At 34.6% G+C, this 22,661-nt stretch overlaps 1 protein-coding gene across 2 annotated transcripts in view; it reads right to left on the reverse strand.

Annotated features, from left to right (window-relative positions):
* Window positions 1-22,661, reverse strand: part of Glcci1 (glucocorticoid induced 1) — a 72,438-nt gene that overhangs the window by 21,161 nt on the left and 28,616 nt on the right. The window contains exons 3-5 of one of the 2 annotated variants that reach the window (XM_027389906.2): window positions 16,461-16,547; window positions 7,132-7,248; window positions 2,058-2,210 (exon numbers count right to left, since the gene is read on the reverse strand). In XM_027389906.2, coding sequence (XP_027245707.1) covers window positions 2,058-2,210; window positions 7,132-7,248; window positions 16,461-16,547 — 357 coding nt within the window. The remainder of the gene's footprint in view (window positions 1-2,057; window positions 2,211-7,131; window positions 7,249-16,460; window positions 16,548-22,661) is intronic. The other variant, XM_027389907.2, reaches the window with a different exon arrangement.

The raw sequence follows: 22,661 nt of genomic DNA on the forward strand, positions 1-22,661 counted from the left end.
ATAGGTGGACAGGTGTGGCTGTGGCTTGCTTCTTCTCTCTCCACCTCTCAGCATTTTCTGCTATATCTGACTCCAGGTCTTTATTAAATAGACCAATTAAGAACTCCATTTACAATTGTTTATATCTGCTGATCTATAAATACTAAGAGCGAGAAGAAAATTTTTATTTTTCACTTTGTAAAACTAATTCTAAGTCAATTTAAAGCTACACATTATCTCAAAGAAGGCATATATATTTGTATGTATGAATATATAGAGATCAAATGTTAGTTGGAAAAAAAGTAAAATAGGGAGATAATTTAGCCAAAGGTTTCCTGGTGGTTCAATTAGTTAAATATACCACTGGAAATATGGTCAAATACAAGCCTATATGCAATATGGCACAGATGGCTGAGACATGTAATTTTAAAGTATTTTTATTAATTCAAAGTGGATCAAAACCTTGTATGTAAGTATGCTGGCTAGTCTTATGCCAATTTGAATTACCTTATGCCAATCTAGTTACCTGAAAGGAGGAACCTCAATTGAGAATATGCTTCCATAAGATCCTGTTGTAAGACATTTTCTTTTTTATTTTATGTACCTTGGTGTTTTGCCTGCATGTGTGAGGGTGTCAAATCAGAAGAGTTACTGACAGTTGTGAGCTGCTATGTGCTAGAAATTGAACCTGGGTCCTCTGGAAGAGCAGTAGATGTTCCTAACTGCTGAGCCATCTCTCCAGCCCCTTTAAGGCACTTTCTTAATTAACGATTGATGGGGGAGGGTTCATCTCATTATGGTTGATGCCATCCCTGGGCTGGTGGGTCCTGATTTCGATAACAAAGTAGACTGAGCAAGCCATGAAGAGCAAGGCAGTAAGTAGAATCCCTCCTTGGCCTTTTCATCAGCTCTTGCCCCCAGGTTCCAGCCCTGTTTTGAGTTCCTGTCCTGAGTTCCTTTGGTGATAAACAGCAATATAAAACTGTAAGCCAAATAAACCCTTTCCTCCCCAACTTGGTCTTTTGGTCATGGTAATGGTTCACTGCAGCTACAGAAACCCTATCTAAGACAGTAAGAGAGAGACAAAACTATAAAACTCTCAGAAAAAATTCAGGAGTAAATCATGGGTCCATGGATTAAGGAAATGTACAAGGAAAATAATAAAATAGACTTCATCAAAAATGTTCAAAGAAATCAAGAAAATGGAAAAACAGCTTTGTTTCCACATGAGATACTTGAAAATAAAGAACTTTGTAAAGAACATTTATAGCTCAGTAATCCAAAGACAGACTAATTGAAAATGGAACAAGAGATTTAAATAAAAATTCCTCTAAAGAAAAGAAATCAAGAACTTATGAAAAGATGTCTAGTATCATTAGCTGCTAGGAACATAAAGCAACATCATGATGAAACGCCTCTCTTCCCACTAGAGGTTGGTTATAATGAGGAAAAAAAAAAAAAGATTCCTGGAAGTTTTGGAGAAATCAGAACCATCCTACATTACTGGTATGAATGTCTAATGGTACAGATGCTTTGGAAACAGCCTGGCAGTTCCTTCACATCTAAACACAGAGTTATAACACTGGCCATTCCAATCCTATTCCAATCCTATTCCAATTCCAATACACAAAATGAAAAACTATGTTGATATGAAAATTTGTGCAAATGTTCATGGAAGCACAGACCAAACTAGAAACCATAAATACACTCAATTGTTAATTGGACAAAATGCATACAAATAAGTACTGCCTGTCAAGATAAAGTAATGTTATGTACTGCAACACAGATGAATCTTACACATGCTATGCTAAGTGAAAAAAAGCCAATTACCAAAGGTCATACATTATACGATGCTATTTATTTGAAAAGTCTGGAACAGAAATATCCATAGTCCCAGAAAGTAGATCAGTGGTGTCCTACAGCCAAATATATTTTAGGGATAGGAGAGAAAACTACCAAAGAGAATGAACCTTATGGTATATAAATTTTATCTCCATAAAGCTGCCCCCCACCCAAGTGCCTCTGAGAAATTCTGTCACATTAAAGAAAAAATATTTGCATATCCTAATTATTTTTACCTTGGACACTTCTTCCTTTCCACTGTTCTCTTTGATGAATACCTTCTCCAGTTCAGGACTTATTCCTTCTACATTGCAGGGCACACGTGAAACAGATGATTTTGGCACGGATATGTTTGACAGAGGCATAGGGACTGACCTTGATCCAATAGCCTTTGAGGCAGAAGATAAAATGGAATCAAATTATTTACTGTCAAATAAAGAATTGGAGCATTATACATCTTAAAAATTGAAGAGCTAGGGATGAAGTTCAGTGGCAGTCCTTTGTTTAGCATATTTGACATGCCCTCTGCATGCCTTCCACCATAAAAACAAGAAGCAAACAAAAATGCCTTAAAATATGAAACTCAATTAAGTTATTTCTAACATTTCAAATATAGCAAAAATTCAAATTCATACACAGAAATTTAATTTCCAAAAGAAGATAAAAACAATTCGGGATCAAAACAATCCTTCAAAATCCTTTTAAGTGCAAAGATATGACTATATAATGTATACACTTGGTCAAAGAATAGCAGATAGTATTTTCTGCACTTTTAAATGTCTCCTTTTTATTGTTTTTTGGGAAGTATAGGTGAAATTCCTATACTTCTTTCCATTTTGTCAACTGTTTAAGACAATCACTGGATTATTAAGCAATATAAAAACAAAGCTATGTTAAATTCAGCTCTCATTTAGCAGCTTTAAGGTTGTTTTCAGGTGTCCTCTGCAGTAGTTTTCAAGACTTAGCCACCTCTAGCAACTATAATAGAACTTACCAAAAAAAATGTCAATGGACATTTTTGCAGCTCATGCAAGTTACACAATAGGAAGGAAATAGGAAGAAAAAAGGACCAAGATGGCGAAAATAATAGTAAAAAATGATCTCATCAATAGTAACAAGAATTTATTTACAAATATGATTTGTGGCAGTCAGCATGCTAATATCTCCCATCCTTGAACTGCTGCCTATTCATGTGCCTTGTATCTCATTAACAAATGAATAAACATGCTGAATCTTTAACTCTATCACACATTTCCCATTTTCTAATTACCAAGTATTCAGTTACTTTATGGTTTTAACAATAAAATATTATACCTATCATGATTTATTTCTGGGTATAGTATAAGACAGTTTTAGTAGCACCTTGATATTAATTCAATTGACCTCACATTTCTTCATGAATTCTCTACTTGATTTCTTTAAGCTAGCAATCTTCATTCAAAGCTTGTTTTAATGTAACTTTATATCAATTTTGGTTATCTGACAGAAGTCTTTCCAATTTTTTTTTCTGAATGATTTGTGTGTTTATATGAGTTTGGAAAAAACTCCTTAAATAATAAAAGCAATCATTTTTCAAATTTTCTTTCCAAGAAATGGATATTTTTACATCTTTAATTAATGCAACAATTCATTTGAAAATGTCAACTGGAACTCAGACACCATTTATGCACTAATTTAGAATAAACTGCTACTTCAAAACTATCTTCTCATCAAATAAATGGGTTAACACAATCAATTTTCTCATTTTTTTCATTTTATAACCTCAATAAACATGTATAACTTGCATATTTCTTTTAATTTCAATTAGTGGAGTTTTATATTTTTATATTAACAAAATATAATACTATTAAGCTTTTTATATTTATACTTTTAATCATCTCATTAAATATCAGTTTTCTATTTTTACCATGCAAAATTCTAATCATCAGAATAATTAGAGTATCATCAATGCTTATGAGTATAAAGAACTAAATAGAGAATTCTCAATAAAGGAATCTAAAATGGCTGAAAGACTCAAATTGCTCAACATCCTTAGCCATCAGGGAAATGCAAATCAAAACAACTCTGAGATACCATCTCATACCTGTCAGAATGGCTAAAATCAAAAACACCAACAACAGTTTATGCTGGAGAGCATGTGGAAAAAGGGGAACACTCCTCCACTGCTGGTGGGAGTGCCAATTTGTACAGCCACTTTGGAAATCAGTATCGTGGTTTCTCAGGAAAATGGGAGTTAGTCTACCTCAAGATCCAGCAATTCCACTCTTAGGCATTTACCCAAAAGATGCACATTCATACAACAAGGACATCTGTTTAACTGTGTTCATAGCAGCATTATGTGTAATAGCCAGAACCTGGAAGCAACCTAGATGCACCTCAACCAAAGAATGGATAGAGAAAATGTGGTACATTTACACAATGGAGTACTACTCAGCAGGGAAAAAAAAAAAAAAAACAATGGAATCTTGAAATTCATAGAAAATGGATAGAACTAGAAGAAACCATCCTGAGAGAGTTAACCCAGTCACAGAAAGACAAACTTGGTATGTACTCACTCATATATGGATTTTAGACATAGAGTAAAGGATTACCAGCCTACAATCCATGCCACCAGAGAAACTAAGAAACAAGGAGAACCCTAAGAGAGACATACATAGTCCCCTGGAGAAGGGGAAATGGACATGAGCTCCTGAATAAATTGGGAGCATGGGGGAGGGGAGAGGAGACAGAGTGGAGGAAGGAGAAAGGTAGGAGAAAGAGGAGGGGAGACAGAGGAGGGGGAGAGAAGAACATGAGGGAGCAGGAAGATTGAGTTGGGAGATAAATAGAGGAGAGCAAGAAAAGAGATACTTTAATAGAGGGAGCCATTATAGCTTCAAAAATCCACAAGGATGACCCCAACTAAGAATCTAAGCAATAGGGGAGGGACTGCCTTAAATGTCCTTCCCCTATAATGATACTGATGAAGATCTTAAATGCCATCCTAGAGCCTTCATCCAGTAGCTGATGGAAGCAGAAGCAGAGATTCACAGCTAAGCACTGGTCAGAACTTCTGGAATCCAGTTGTAGAGAGAGAGGAGTGATAAGCAAATAGGTCAAGACCATTCTGGGGAAATCCACAGAAACAGCTGACCTGAGCAAGTGGGAGCTCATAGACCCAGACTGACAGCTGGGGAACCAGAACAGGAGTGAACCAGGGTCCCTGAGCTTGGGTGACAGTTAGGAGGCCTGGGCAGTCTGTTGGGCCTCTTGCAATAGGTAGAACCAGTATTTATTCCTAGAGCATGAATGGACTTTGGGAGCCCATTCCCCCATGGAGGAACACTCTCTCAGCCTAGATACACAGGGGAGGGCCTAGGCCCTGCCCCAAATGATGTGAGAGACTTTGATGATCCCCCCATGGAAGGCCTCACTCTCCATGGGGAGCAGAAAGGGGCTGGGGGGAGGGAAGAGGGGGGTTGGTGGGGGGCATGGGAGGGTAGGAGGGAGAGGGAACTGGGATTGACATGTAAAACAAGATTGTTTCTAATTTAAATAAAAAAGTTTTACAAAGTTATGAAAACCTGCCAATTTACAATTTATTCTATTTACAGTATTTTTGCTATTAAAAGTACTTCAAAGCATTCTAAACTAGACTTCATATTCCATTGACAATATTTATATAACAAAAGTAGTGCCTATGCATAACTAGATACCAAAAAATTAAATGCAAGTTTAATCATTTTAGACTTTTTGTTAAGAACTTAACTGAGTGAGGTAATGTGATAATATTACTGACAGTGCTCAAAAAAAAAAAAAAAAAAAAAAAAAAACTTGCATTCTACCAGATTAAGAAGAAAACGGAAAGCACACACAACTCCCACTTTGGATGTCTAGGGCATACCAGTTTGTTGTATAACACTGATCAGGTATAATCAGGTTACAACAAATCACCTAATTTTAAATATGCAGTTAGTTGAGTTTCGCTAAGTCCAGCTAATAGTATTGTCACATCTAGAGCCTTCCATTACTCAAAATATATTCTTTAGTGCCTCTCTACATTCAGTTCCTACACCTAATACTTAGTTTATATAATTAGACCTTGAGAATTTAATGCAATAGATCATACATTATACAGATTTTTCTTATAACTTCCTTTACTTAGTAAAATGGTTTTAAAATTCAATTCTGCTACCATATCTATTAGCTACTTTGCATTGTACTATTGAATGGCATCACACAGTATAGTTATGTAAAATATTATGACCTATCACCAGCAAAAGAGTATCTGTTTTCATTTCATTATTATGAATAATGCTTCCCCAACTATTCGTGTAGATGTTTTAATTTCTAGTGGCTAGTTGAAGGGAAAAATATACTGGAGAGAATGTTCAGTACGTGCTTGCCAAAGTGGTGATATTACTGTTCTAACAGCAATACAGAGCTGCTCTTTTGTTTTACAGTCTCATTACCACTTGGTATTGTTAGTATTTTCCATTTATTAATGATCTCATAATAGTATTAACAGTCTAGCTAATTTACTTTTATTTTCTGAATATACAATATTATATACAATTAGTGATGTCTTTCTTAGTTCCTTAGAATGTCAATAAATGTAGACCTTTGTGATAATCTTTATCTTGACATTAATACAGCCAATGTTTAAGGATGGGATCTTAGGAGAGTTACAATTAATCACAATAGGAAGTTTTGCTATTTTCAGTTTAATAAGAACTTTTACATCCACAAATGGATACTATCTTTTATTAAGTGTTTCTCAGTATCAAAAAAAATCCAATGCTTTTTCTCTGCTTTGACTTGCTGAGGTAGTGAGTAATATTAACATGTCCTAAAGCTGAATTATCTTTATCTTTATGAGCTATCAACCCACTACGTGGTCACAATATCAGATTTAACTTATGAAAATTCATCACTCCATAGCAGCACTTTTCAGATCTGTTCAGTAAGGTATGTTAGTACAAATTTCTTGGAGGAAAATTAAAAACTTTAATTTTAAATTTCTTCATATGAAAAAAGATGCAAAATACCTGGAATACAAAGAAGATAGTTTAAGGTACTAGTAGAAGGATTAAGTAAGATACTCTTCAATTTTTCAGTAAGCAAATTACCTGTGATTTCAGTTCAGGTAAATATATTCTTAGGCCACTATACCCTGCTATATGTTACCAAAACAATGTAATAAATAGTTTTAAAATGATTTCACAGAATTTATCTAAGTAATTCAGTAAAGGTAAAGCTTTTGTTAAAGTATAGGTTCCCCCTTAGTAATGTAATAAGAGGAATTACTAAAATCTGAACAACTTAGCCTACCTGAGTATGACTGATTGTTATGTGGTTGCCATGGAGAGGTGACTGTCGATCTTTCTCTTTACTGTGCCGACTACTTTGCTTGCTACGTTGTAGCTGTTGCCTCAGTTTGGCAATCTGCTTTGGGGAGAGAATAGAGAAGAAGAAAACAAAAGTAAAAACAAGTCCTGTGTTTTATTACAATGATTTACTCTTCAAGTTGTTATGATTGGGATGACTGAATGTACAGCACAAATGTTTAATTTCTGCAACTGTATTTGGTGTGGCTAGTAAACAGGTACACTAAATTTCCTCAGATTGCTTCATATTTTACCTTTACAATGCTGGAAATCTCTTCCTTTAAAAAAGGAACTTAGGGGCCGGGTGTTGGTGGCGCACGCCTTTAATCCCAGCACTCGGGAGGCAGAGGCAGGCAGATCTCTGTGAGTTTGAGACCAGCCTGGTCTACAAGAGCTAGTTCCAGGACAGCCTACCTCCAAAGCCACAGAGAAACCCCGTCTCGGGGGAAAAAAAAGAACTTAAGTAAGAAATATTTCAGATATCTACTGATTAACTTACAAAACCCAAAACCTACTTTTGTTCTGTTCTTCATTTTAGACTACGAATAGTCTCAAACTCAGAGACCTGCTTGCCTCTGCCTTCTGAGTACTGAGATTAAAGACATGCAACACCGTATCTTAGAGGCTACATTAATTTCTATATTGTTATCTTTTTATAAACAAAAGAAATCAAGCTTATCTATTACCAGATATTCTAAATTATACATTGCAAAGGTATTAAAGGCAATCAAAGATTTAGTGCCTTATTAGTATTTAGTGTTTTTTATTTGAATTTATTCATTGTGCATAATATTGGATTTCCTAAGGACATTTTTATGCATTTCATCTTATGTGTTATCTTTTATTTACTTAAACATAAATGTACATTTGTATATATTATCCTAAATAAATCACCCTGCAGGTTTAATTACGAAGTCTTTACTATAAGTATTATCTACAACTTACTAAACTGCTAAAATATTTTAGATTATTCATACTGTACTTTAAAACTTCCCAAGCTTTAAAAGGATATGGATATTGTTCAAATGTGTGGATAAGAATACTGGTCACATATATCTTAAGGAACCTGAGTAAACAGGTAATCACAGTCATTACAGTAGCCAACCAACACGTAGTGAAAGCAGGCTAGGTCTGGGTAGAATGTAATCTTCACAAGCCTGGCCCATGTGTTCTACTTATTTCAACAATGCCTCATTTCCTAAAACATGTAAAATCAGGGATCAAAATTTTGAGCCTTATTTCCTAGTCTACAATTTGCTCTTTTTGAAATGTCAATACTTACTGAATTGTAAACCAAGGCTTGAAGGAAACTAAATTATTAATTTAGTAATGTTCATTTTCCCTTTGGATTTTGTTTTGGTTTGTGTCCTCCCCCTCCCCTTAAAGGATTTGTGAATCAAAATTAAACCACCTTGTCCAAAAAAAAAAAAAAAAATACTGGTCACATGTATCCCTAAATGCCCTAAATGACTGATGTGTTGTAAATTTGGTCATTAGTGCAGGATTGTTAAGTAGATATAGGTGCTGGAGATGGCTCACCATGAACACTTGCACCAGAGTTCTGGTCCCAGGAACCAAATAATGGCTCACAACTATCTTTACTATCAGTTCCAGGGTATCCAATGCCTTATTCTGGCTCCAGGGGAACCAAGTATACACATGTTGTACATATATAATATATACACAAAACATGTATGCACATAAAATTTAAGTATTTTTTAAAGAGATAGTAGAGCTGGGCGTTGGTGGCACACGCCTTTAATCCCTCCCTACTCAGGAGGCAGAGGCAGGCTGATCTCTGTGAGTTCGAGGCCAGTCTGGACTCCAGAGCCAGTGCCAAGATAGGCTCCAAAGCTACACAGAGAAACCCTGTCTTGAAAAACCAAAAAAAGAAAGTGTCCAAGAAGCAGAGATTAGTGGAAGCTGATATGGAACCTTTCTTTAAAAGGTTGGGGACATGGAATATAACTGCCTTATTGGGGTGTTAGCCTACCCTTAGAAAAGAGTGTGCTTCTTATGGGATCCTAATTCTCACGAAAACTGCAGTTTCCACATGTGATTTCTCTTTCCTGAACAGCCTTTTACTGGTTATTTGCTCTTCCATGATATGACTCACCAAAGGCCAAACAAGATGGAGCTGTCTACTCTTAAGACTTTACACCTTCTCATCTTTATAATGAATCGCCCTTTATGTTTTATGGACTACCCAGTCTTTAATGAGGGACAGATTAACCAAAGAACCATTAAAAATTGGAAGAAATCTTTAATAGTAACATTACTTTTGTCATAGAGAAGATGGCACCACTAATCAATCAATAATTATTCCTTGAACATCTAGAATAAGCTCGGTTTTATGTTGTATATTAGATAAAATGAAAGCACAAAGTATAAAATATAATAATTTTCTCAATAATATATATAGCAAAAATACAATGTACTATGAAATTACATAAATATGTACTATAAATAACAGGCATCAGAAAACATAAAAATTACTATCAGAACCTATACATGCTCAAGGTAAAGAGACATGACTTGTTGGAGAAATTAATTTTTACCTGTGGTAAGTAATAGGGAAACAGTACAACCACCAAAAAGGGGATAATTGAAGTGCCTTCTATCAAAAGTTTACATTTTTTCACTTTTGTGGCTTATGGGTCTCTCTCTCATACAATATCCTTGCAAAAGAGTACAAGTAAGATGATGGTAATATTTCTGTTCCCCACTCTAGTCTGAAATGACTTAATTTTCTTCTGGAGAGCATTAATTTTCATGAGAAAAGAAATCAATAGTAGTAAAATAGTCTGGTATGCATGCAGATTAAAGCAATTTGTAATTATTCATTTTAAAAATAAATCTTTAAAACTGATTAATCTTAATTAATAGTTTTTTCTATGTGGATTTTTAAAACCCTAGGGGAAAAAAGCTTAAGCAATACAGACTTATAGCTTCCAAAACTTTATTTTTCTTATAATACAGTTATGTTCTTGTTTACAACCAGTAGGTATCAAAATAAAAGGAAAGCTTATCCCCCCCCCAAATATATGTACTTAAAACATTGCAAATTCCATTTTAGACATTGGTGAAATGATAGCGAGACTACTGTTCCATAAAGTACTCCTTTCCTTCACAATGCAGAAGGCTCTTACATTTATCTACCCTACAAAGACAAGCAGTGATACATGACATGGCAACTGAAACACTCTAGCTTTGTAGAGCCTATGTTTAAAATGCCCCTTCCTTTTCTTGGATGGGAAAGAACCTCCATGGTATCTGAAGATACCTCTTCTCTCCAACCCCAGTACCCATAACAAAGGTGTCCCTTGGAGCAAAGGCAAAAGAAGTTGTGTATCTGCTATCAGTGCTCATCTGTAGTGCTTAACTTCTGCCTAAATCAGCCCTTTTATGCCCATATTCCACTACATCATATACACGTGGCAGTCTTCTCTTCAGCAGGTCGTCTACCTGGGCTACTGTGATGAAATGCCCAACACAACCTTCTATTCAAAATAGAAAAGTAGTTACATAAGGTATGAGTTTTTTTAAAAACTAGATGTTTATTTTTTTTTCTCTAAAAATCCATTTTCTACTTTATGGACTTAAAAAAAACCAGAGAGAGAAACTTTCTCTGAATCTGAATGGCATCTTAAGTATATCAACCCTGGTGTTCAAAAACATTAGGAATCACAATCTCGGGTCGCTAATTAGATAATGGAACAGAGAACTATAAAAACCCTTAAAACACTGGGTGAGCATTTTTGTATCAAGGACTACAAAGGGTCTTATTTCTCAGGATTAATTTAAATGCATAGTGGCTTCGGGAAATGAAACATCCTAATTCAAAAGGTAGCAGTGGCACTTTTGGAAGAGAAAAAAAAAAAAAAGAAGCTAATCCAAAATCAGGAAAATTATATAAATTTCATCAGCAAGAAATTTATTGTTGCCAGCGAGTCCTTGCCCACAGGTATCACTGCACTAAGATGAAAGCAAAACCATCAGAGGGCTCTGAGAACCCCAGGGTTCTCATGTCACTGCTATTCTGAAAGTTCTCAACAGTATTTGCTACAGAAATTTACCCACAGTGGCTAACCCATTCTTTTAGCATGGTTCAGAATTGATATTCCATAGTAAAACTGGGACCTGAGTATCTGACACCAACTCTGATGACTTGAATTCTACCCATTCTATTACATACTGAAGGAAGAACTAACTCTTGCAAGTTGTCCTCTGAGCTTTACTAACCCGTGACAGTATACACATACACGCATGTTGATATCCATGGATGTGCATGTACAGATACAGGTGTGTACACACACACACACACACACACACACACACACACACACACACGCACACGCACACGCACACGCACACGCACACACACACACGCACACGCACACGCACACGCACACATGCAGGCATGTGCTTGGGAATAAAGTATTAAAATGGAAAGGCAATACTGTAAGAAGGTAAAAAGGCAAGCTATACCCTAGGAAGACACAACATATATTCTGCAAGTTTAAAGAAACCGAAAGCACTCAAAGACTCAATGAAGCACATGGGCAAAGCCAATATCCAAATGGCCAATGTGCAAAGAAGAGATGTTTAATATTATCCTCTTCAGACAATCAGACAAATGGAAGTTAACAACAAACAGAATAGTAAGCACCAAATTCTGGCAAAGTTATAAGAAAACTGTAACTCTGCATGTACTACTGAGATTGGGGTGGGAGTGTCTTTTATTTTAACATGATAGACTTGAGTTTTTTTTCTGCAAAAACTCACTTATAACCTCACCATCAGATGTGAACCTAATAGCTGAACAGTAGGAAGCAATGACCTATCTAGTAAGATGTGTTAATACTGTTTAAAAGAAGGAGAAAATGACAGTCCAAGGTTAGCATTATGTTCTAACAAACCTAAAGGAAAACGGTACTAGATAAAGAGGAATATTGATACTATATTAAGAGAACAGGGAGCTATGGTTCCCAGAATTGACCTACCGGAAAAAAAGACCTCTAAAATATATAGCCACGATATCCAATTTTTGTTAATGACATTTGTAACAAGTGACACACTAGATAGAACATACCTTCTTTGTATAAAGGGACTTTGTTATATTGTGAATTTACCCTTTGTCAAATGTAGGTGACAAAATTTTAAACATACTACAATTGGCTTTGCTGAAATGTTCTAATGATGCATACTCTGACTGGTAACATATACTCTCTATCCATTGTTCAGAGTACCTTGTAGGCCAGTTTGATGACTGTGTCAACCACTACTAAAATTTATCATTGAAACCAAATAACTACTTACTAAGTAGTAAAGTACCATAGAAGCTATTGTACCACTTGTTAAGACAGTAACTGCTGCATTCCATTTTTCAACAAAAGAATATGAATGAGATAGGTTCTATTACTATTGCCACTTATAGGTACGGACATGGGGTAAAAAGGTTTTTAAAGCATAATACATTTGCATTAAGTTGTGAAACTCAAATGTGAAGCAAGAAATGGAATTCTGTAGTCCACTGTTTTAATTCACTATAGTTAGGACCTAGAATATCTTCCCATAAGCCTATGTGTTACTATGGCTTGTCCTCAGCTTGTGGTGCTATATTCAATGGGTGTGGAACCTTTAAGAGGTAGGCCTCATGGAAAAAGTTAGTTCACTAGGTGTGTCCTGGGAGGATATAGGTACCCAAATCCTCCCTGTCTTTTTCTTTATTTCCCACCCACCATGAAGTGACAAAGCCTCCTCTATCACACGTTTCAATATGATGAGTTGCGCCACCACAGGCCCAAAGCAAAAGAGGCCAGTTATCTTGGACTGAAATATTTAAAACTATGTGCCAAAATAAACCTTTTTTCCTTTTAAGTTGATTATCTTATATATTTTGGTATAGTAATGGAAAAATAACACAACTGCCAATCTGTATTAGCTGAAGAATCAAGATAAAAAGTAAAATGAAGATAAATCTTATAAAGTAAACAAATGAGAATAAAACATTTAACAAAAGTTGAATTACACCACTCCTTTCCCTAAATAATTACTAGACATAATTTTACTGAAAATGAAATTGGTTGCAAATCTCAGGCTGTTACTAGTTTTGAAATTAAACAGGGAATATATAACAAGATCAAGTATCTTCCCAGAAAAGTTCTACAGTTTAGGCAAAAGCAAATTGATCCCTACACATCCACATGCCTGCCTATGTACATCTCACATAAATGACCCAGAGACAGATAGACAGCTCACAGACAAACATCTCACACACAGTTTGCTTTGGAAGAACTTTCATAACCAGTAAGTTTTCATAGAGAAGTGTTTTTATAACTATCAATACAGTATTAACAACTATAGCAGACTTCTGATTAGTTTTTATTGCCAGCTTAGCATAACCTAGAGTCACCTGGAATGAGGGAATCTCAACTGAAGAACTGCCCAAGTCCGACTGGTCTATGGCCATGGCTGGGACAAACTGTTGTGACTCATGTGAGAAGGCCCAGCATGTTGTGGGTAGCAACATCCTAGGCAAATGGACTAAGGTTGTATAAAAAGTTAGCTTATCATGAGCCACGGAGCAAGCAAGAAGGCAGCCTTGTAAGCAGTGCTCTGCTATGGTTCATTTCTTGTGTTCCTGCCCTGACTCCCCTCAACAATGATCTGTGACTTCCTGTAAGTTGCTTTTGGTCACAGTAACTAGATCAAAGGCTAACTTTTCAAAAACACCCACAAATCCACTTGATCTCTTAATTATATCCATTTTACAGATGGTGCAACACTTGAAAATAAAGTACCTTTTGCATTTGAGAAACCTAAAAAATAAGTGTAAACCTAGTCTTTGACCTTCATTTGTAAGCCTTTTTAGTACTTCAGAATGCTGTGCAAGTAATCCTGTATTAATGTTTAACTAGAAATATGAACCAGTCAGGATCTTAACTACTTCACTAAGTAACTTCCTTAATGTCAGAGATGAGGTATAAAACAAAAAGTTGAACAAAACCCTGACAAAGCAATTAATTTACCATATGCTAACTTACCAATGAGCTTTTATTTTCTTCAATGAACACTTTGTAAAACTTACTAAATCCGTGCACACATGCGCGCGCGCGTGTGTGTGTGTGTGTGTGTGTGTGTGTGTGTGTGTGTGTGTGTTCAGGCCCGCCTTTTTTAAGTTCTAGTCTTTTACAATCCTAACTGGGTTTTATTTCCACTGGCATCTTCAATCTCTTTTGCAAGTATTATTTCATTTTGAACAAGAATACCACAACTTATACTATTTTAGCCCCAAGTTTTCACAAATAAAATTGCTCAATTATTTTGATTACATCTAGAGTAATGAACCAGTTACTTTGACAACTGTTCGGCTTTATGGTTGTTTTCTAAGAACAACAATCAATTCTTCTGATTCAGCGGTTCCCTTTTAGTAGCATATATCATATGTTACTATATACACTTGGTTTTAACACAACTATGTAAAATATCATCAATATGTCTGAAACTGTACTGAACTGAGATAAAATTACAAGTTCATTTTTTTCATTATTGATATTCTATACTTCAGTTTGTATCCCTATTTCAGTCTAGATGTATTTGTTTCTGCTAGGAAAATCTACTTTTACTTATTATTTGGGGGAAGAGGCAGGCCAGAATTATAGATTTTCTACATTCACAACATAAAGAAGTGGCTAAAATTAAAATCAAATCATATGCTACTAGATCATTTGGTTTAGACATCACAGTATATGAGTAATCTGGCAACCTAAAGAATATAAAGTCAATATAAGTAGGTCTGGAGCTCCGCATAAGAAAAGCTTTCAAGAGAAATGCTGAGACTAAAAGAGATGGCTCAGCAGTTAAGACTACTTGCTATTATTGCAGAGGACCCAGGTCCGATTCCTAGTAACTACAGTTTGAGGGCATCTAAGGCCCCTTTCTGGCTGTCCTGGGCACTACAAGCATGTGGTGCACATACAGACAAACTGGCATACTTAACTACACAAAAATAAAATTTAAGAGAAATGTTTATGCTTAACCTACAGCAAAACTGGTTTATTGCCAACCTTTCAGAATTTTAAGGCAACAATACTGACACAAGTGTTGAGTCAAAATTAAGTGATATAATTCTGAATTAAAATATAAAACAACTGTGCAGGTTAGTATTTTGTCAACTTGACACAAGCTACAGTTACCTGGGAAAAAGGAACCTCAACTGAGAAAGTGCCTCCATCAGATTGGCCTGTAGGCAAGTTTATAGGGCATTTTCTTGGTTAACGATTGATATGGGAGAGTCCAACTTACTATGAACAATGCCACTCCTGGTGAGGTGGTCCTGGGTTATACAAGAAAGGAAACTAAGCAAGCCATGTGTAATAAGCAAATAAGCAGCACTCCTACATGGTTTCTACTTCAGTTCTTGCTTCCAGGTTCTTGCGTTGGTTCTCCAAAGAAAGACTGTATTCTGTAAGCTGTAAGATGAAATAAATCCTTTCTTCCCCAAGTTGCTTCCAGTCATGGTGTTTATCACAGCAGTAGGAAGCAAACTAGGCAAAAACATACTTGCCAACCTCAGTTAAAACCACTACACTAGTTCTCTTATAAGCAATGAATTGTCCCCACTGAAAAGATGGCAGCAGAGCGGGATGATGATCATCTTTGTAAGAAGTGCTTACCTAAGAGATGGACTATATATTTTAACTCTAGGTTTCTATAGCTTGGAAAGAATAAATAGGTAAAAATTTATGATTTGTATGGATAAAACTATCAGGAAAATAATACAGTATATACATAGATATATTTTGGACTATTCATAATAAATCAAGAAATAGATCATTTCTACGAGATTTGGCTTCCACTGTAGTACTGGGTCCCAAAGGGTCATAATAAGTTGGATGTCATAAAAAAGCTATCATAAAACAAGAAGTACTACCTTATCATTGTACAAAGCTATAATCTATGCCTCTGTTGTGACTTTAAAAAAGCAAGCTAAGGAGGAAATAAAGATAACTAAAAGATGATTACTAAAACAGATAATTACATAAAATCATCGTTGATTCTAGAAATTACAACTCATAGGGCACATAAATATTGAGAATATAAAGGTTATAAAAACAAGGAAAACTCACTTTTTAACCAAAATATAAGATTCAATTCTGTGACTATGAAAAAATTAGGTTATAACAAACAGAAGTCCCACTATATCGGAAAATAGTAAAAACAACCCATTGACATCAAAACAAATTATAGAATGGAATAAAAATAACTTACCTCCTTCAGTTGATCAGCACTTCCCCATGATGCAGAGCGCTGATGTGAGCGTTTTTCTGCTCCCTCCTCTGCCCAACAACTAGGTGTCTTTAAAACCAACAAATCAAAATGTAAGGAACAGAAATGCTGCTACCACCTAATTTCAAATAACAGAAACGCAATCCCTAGCACCACTAAAATTTTTTAAATGTTGATCAGACCAGATAAATCTAAGATATCTAAGTTATTTAGCTTAAAAAATCATTTGATGCTTTCATATCAGCATTAATAACATAGTAAATTCAAATAAAACTGAGTATTTTACATACTGAGCTTTTAAAGAGAACAAACTAAATACAAAATAGAATTTCTACTAAAAACAGACAGAAGACAACTTTCAAAACATTTATATTACACGCTTACATAACAAATGTCTAGCCAGAGGGTCAATTTTACTAGAAGAGAATGTTAACAAGAGTACTTTGAGGCAAAGTATTAGGCATCTTCACTTAAAAATTATTTAAAAACATTTAATAGAAAAGGATTAAAAGCAAATATAATGAAATATATTGACTTATAAATGGATCTAATGCAGCTATTTTAGAAACTAACCTATGTATCAGAATAATTTTACAATACATAATTTTTATTTACTTAAGCATTATTAGATATTAAATAAAGTATAACACTAAGCATTTAACTTCACATATGGTCATTAAGTTTTAAGAAATTTTGGAGTTGTAAAAAAAATAAAATACCACACTTCAACATATGAGAAAGCCTAGTATAATGTAAAAACTAGGAGACAGGCAATGAGTAATGATTACCACAATAAATACATGTGGAATTAAAATGCCTTTGTACTGAATGCTAAAAACAAGTTTATGCTGTGGCTGTCCTTGAGATGATAAAGAAGCCATCATTAGATTTTACATAGTTCAAAATGCTATGAGCAACTTTAAAATAATTACTATCTTTTAAAGTAACAATTGTCCAAAACCAAACTAGTGCCAAATGAATACCAACTAGACATAGAAAAGCTGTTTAAAGGGTCCACTATTAAGGAGGTTGTTGAGTCAACTGACAGAAATTTATTCACCAGGCAAGTGCAAGGGTAAGAAATAATATATTTAACTATATATCAAAAATTATTAAAATTTCCCATGCTCAATCTTAGGACAACCTGAAAATAATTTAGTTTTCCAAATAACAGTATCTTTAATAATTTTTATAGAATTACTCCTGTGTGACCATTTAATCAAAATTTTGAGGTTTTGCATGACTTAATACTTTTAGATTTCTTCCAAGTAGCGCTCTCTCTCTCTCTCTCTCATTCTCATTCTCTCTCTCTCTCTCTCTCTCTCTCTCTCTCTCTCTCTCTCTCTCTCTCTCTCTCTCTTTCTCTCTCTCCACACACACACACATACGCACACGCACACACACACCCACACACAGAAAGGTTCTTTCCTTTAGTATCAGTAAGACACAGGTCCAACTGCCATTATTCTGTCTGCTATCTGGACTAGAATTTTTTCTAAATGCTACTTTTGCTTCTAGATATCAGTAAAAATGTTTAATAAAAGGATTCCATGGCCAAACAAATTGAAGGAAATCACACACTGCATTTTCTACTCCCATACAATACAATTTAGCATTCTAAAAACTCAGATACATACACACTTAAAAAAATTCTGCTTAACTTTCCCTACTTACATGATTACTGGACACTTGCAAGTAAGTATACTTACTAACAATATGTAGGACATTATCTCACAGATTTTGAAAACACAGTCCTCAATATTTTTATTATTGTACATAATACCATGTTCTTTGGTCACTATATTTTAGCAGGTTCCTCTTTCAATCCAAACTACCTCCACTATCAAGGATGAGAAAAGCAACCTTTTATGCATCTAAACAAGTCTAAAAAACCCAATCTATCTATAAGACTATTGATAAAAAAAAAAGTACTCACATAATATCTGCCACATTGACCACATAAACCTTATTCATTTACGTTGCAAGGTTTTAATAAATAATACTTTTAATGTGCCTGAAAATGAGTAACACAGATAACCACTATATACTGCCAAATACTTTTACACCATTCCAAAAACTCCCACTGAAGTCATAAAAGCTAGCCATGCCCAGATAATGACAAACTTAACAGCCAAAGGAGAAATTTTCATAATAGAAACTCTCTACAGACTTGAATCTGTAAGTCTAAAGTACCATTTCTTATTTGTAAAATTACAGAGAAAACATACAATAGCTGACTGAAAGAATTCTGTCTGACCCTGTAGCAATTACAGAATTTCAGAGCCCTTTCATGCTCTGAGATAATCTGTCATCTTTAAACCGTTTACTCATAGATCAGACCTACTGTTCCTAATTGTATAATGGCGTAATCAACTGTTGACCCTAATAATAACAAAAACATTTTCTGATATTTTCTTTAGCATCATTGTATTTAACCTTGATGGCAGTGAAATATTATATTCTACCACTAAGGCAGATGATGCACCTGGACAGACAGCTCAGTATTGCTTTTACAGAAGACCTTGGCTCAGTTCCCAGCACCAAGATGGTGGGTAACAACCATGAAAACAAACGAACAACTTAAGTCAGATTCCAGAGGATCCTATGCCGTCTTCTCATCTCTGTGGGCCCTATGCATCCATGGTGCCCCGACATACAAGTGCAGGCAAAAGCGCGCGCGCGCGCACACACACACACACACACACACACACACACACACACACACACACACACACACACACGATTAAAAAGGAAAAAGTACAGTAGCTAGTATTTGTCAGTATCTTATGTTCTAGATAACCATGTTATCTTCACATGAATTATTTTGCATAATCTTCACTGCAATAGGTAAAAGAGTTATCCTCTAGTGTCCAGAAGTATAGAAACCTTTTCAGATGTTTTACATTGTCCTTCTCATCTAAAAACCAATAATTTACACAAAATAAGCATTAGCATCCAGGGACGCATAATTCTTTCTCACATTATTCCTAAATTATGAGCTAATTCTAAACTATAACCCTAGGTATGTCAGGAGTTGTCTACTACCAAAGTAGTCAGGGTCCTGGTTCAGACAGAAACATTTTTGTTCCTTTTAGGTATATAGTTAGCTGTACTAAGGACAGTCCCATTGGTTTCTTAAGGATATTTTTATTCAAGTATATCATGTACTTAGATTACATTCATTTCCAAAATTTTCCAAGATCAACATCTACTTTTATATCATACATAAATGATTATATATATATATATATATATATATATATATACAACTATTAAGTCTCGCATCTTTCTATGTGAAAAAGCATGCAATAATTGTCTTTCTGACTCGACATTTCAATTAATGAATTTCAGTTCCATAAACTTCCCTTCAAACAACATTTTGTTCTTTATGGCTAAATAAAACTCCATCTTTATGGGTATACATATGTGCATCACATTTTATCTGTTTACTGTTGATGAATATCTAGGCTGATTTCATAACCTGGCTATTATTGTGGACAGTGCTCCAATAAACAAGGACATGCAGGTCATGTATATATCACCTGTTGTCTTAGATAACTCTCAAGTAGGAACTGCATAATTATCATATGGTAGTTTCAGTATTTTAAGGAAACTCCATACTGATTTCCATGGTGCCTACACTAATTCACATTGCCACCATCCCCATGTTCACTGGCATGCTGATTTCTTAATGATAGTAACTGGGGCTAAAAAAAGAACCCCAATGTTTTCATTTGATTTGATTTATTCCTGATGACTAAGAATGCTGAATTTTTTTTTTTTTTTTTACATTTGTTGGCTCTTTGTACTTCATCTTTGCAAACTGTTCACTTAATTTGGCCATTTATTAACTGGGCTGTTTGGTTAGCCACTTCAACAAAAAGTGCTCAGAAATCTAGATAGCCACACATAGAAGAGTAACACTAACACCCTACTTCTCATCTTATCAAAAAACAACTAAAAATGGATTGAAGACCTTAATGTAAGATGAATCCAAGGTGTTTCAGTGAGTGCTCAACTGTGCATGCAAATTTGATTTCATCTTTAGTAAGCAGTAAAGTTATATGTTTGCCAAAAAAAAAAAAAAAGTGACACACTGGAAGACAAAAGTCACACAATTTCAATTTTATGTGTAACCTAGAAATGATGAACTTATGGAAACAGAGAGCAGAATTGTGGCTATTAGGCTTCAATGTGGGTCTCTTAACAATGGGGAAACGAATGGTTTAAAGATATAAAACTGCAGTTGGACAAGAGGCATGGACTCTTGAGGATATGGTTGATAACAATATGCATATATTTTAAAAGTTGTAAGATAGTATACTTTAAGTGTTCTCAAAACAAAAATGATGAATATGTGTGATATAACATGTTAATTGGGTTAATTCAGCCATGCCATTGTGAACATACTGTATTATGTATCATAATTGTGCATGACTTTATTTATGAGCTAAATAAATGAATGGAAAAAATATATTGTATGAAAAACATTTTATATAAAGATATACTGTAAACAAAAGGAAAAAAAAAGAAAAAGAGCACACATATACAAGAATTACATTCAAAACTTCACTTTATGAGGTTTTTTTGTTTTGTTTTTTGAGACAAGGTTTCTTTATGTAGCCGTGGCTGTCCAGGAACTCTCTTTGTAGACCAGGCTGTCTTGAAGTCAGAGATCCACCTGTCTCTGCCTCCTGAGTGCTAGGATTAAAGGCATGTTCCACTACTTCCAGGATCATTCAGATCAGACAACTCATTTCTTATCCTTGATAGACACAAGCTGTGGAGCGTTGTTTGAGATAGGGCTTTACTATACTGCCAACGCTGTTCTCAAACTCCAGGCTCAAAGGTTCCTCTTGCCAGTGCCTGGCTCAAAGAATACATGAACTGAAATTACTTTCCACATAACCAACGAAGATAAAGACTTGTGACAAAAATGAAGATTTTTTTTCTAAAGAGCTATAATCTATAAACATATGAGGCTAGCAAATTTCATAGACTAAAATTCTTTCAAACTCAAGTATCAAATAATTTAAATAGTATTTATATCATGGTAAAACATAAAGGAAAGAAATCTTAAACAAAACTTTAGGCCTGAATGATGAACTTCTGAATATTTAATATCATAAATAATTCATGCACTATTGTATATTTAAGTCTCTGTAAACAAATCATTTTTCTGAAAAGGTAATGAACAACCAAATAATAGTCTATTAATGAAACTCACTACAGCTGGGATATCACATAGGTGGAATTTTTTGTCTCTCATGCTTAAGATAATGGGTTCAACTTCCAGCATGGAATAAAATATTTTGAAGGGATATTTATATTATAGAATGCTATAATCTATAGCAATGAAATGGCACTTGTTACATAAGCAATCTTTTGACATATGAGCAATCCTTCATGAATAAACAAGAAACAAAATTAGTAAAATCAGAATATAAACACCGGAAGTATACACACAAAGCTACATATATCACAACAAAATAATGCCCACTGAATAAATTTGCTTAGAGACAAGAACAATATTTGCTAGCATAATCAACAATATAAATGATTAAAAGTATTAACAGAACATGAAGTTCCAAGAAAAGATATAAAACAAGGAATAGGTTAAAAAAAAAAAAAAGAAGACATAATCATTGTTTACATCATCATGTCTGGAAAGCCAAAGAAAAGTTATCTAAAAACTTATCAGAAACAACAACCATTCTAATTGAAATACAGTGCAAATAAATTACAAGATAATCAAAGGCCTGAATTACAGTAACAGACCACAAGAAAAAATACTAAACTATATGAGCTTAAGAAAAACATTAGTTGATTTTATAAGAAGACTTTAGATTTTTGTTCTAAAGGACAATAACAACTGAATAAATAGATAATCCTTACTTGGGTAAGATCCAATATGGTAAAACTGATAGTTTCACAGAAATATTATAGCAGAAAATAGTATAAGATGAATTTAATAAAGCTGAAGTCAGCTATAGAACAATAACATACAGGGCCCGAGCCTGTATTTAGGTAGATTACTCACACAGAGAAAATTACCTCTACTGAATGAGAAAGAAGACCAAAGTAAAGCTCAAAGGTGAACAGGACTTTAGACTTTTTTCTTAAATGGAAACAAGTAAATTTAAGTTACTAACAAAACTGGAGGGGTATGACTTCTAGTACTTT

Source organism: Cricetulus griseus (assembly GCF_003668045.3).
Source record: "Cricetulus griseus strain 17A/GY chromosome 1 unlocalized genomic scaffold, alternate assembly CriGri-PICRH-1.0 chr1_0, whole genome shotgun sequence".
Taxonomy (NCBI): Eukaryota; Metazoa; Chordata; class Mammalia; order Rodentia; family Cricetidae; genus Cricetulus; species Cricetulus griseus.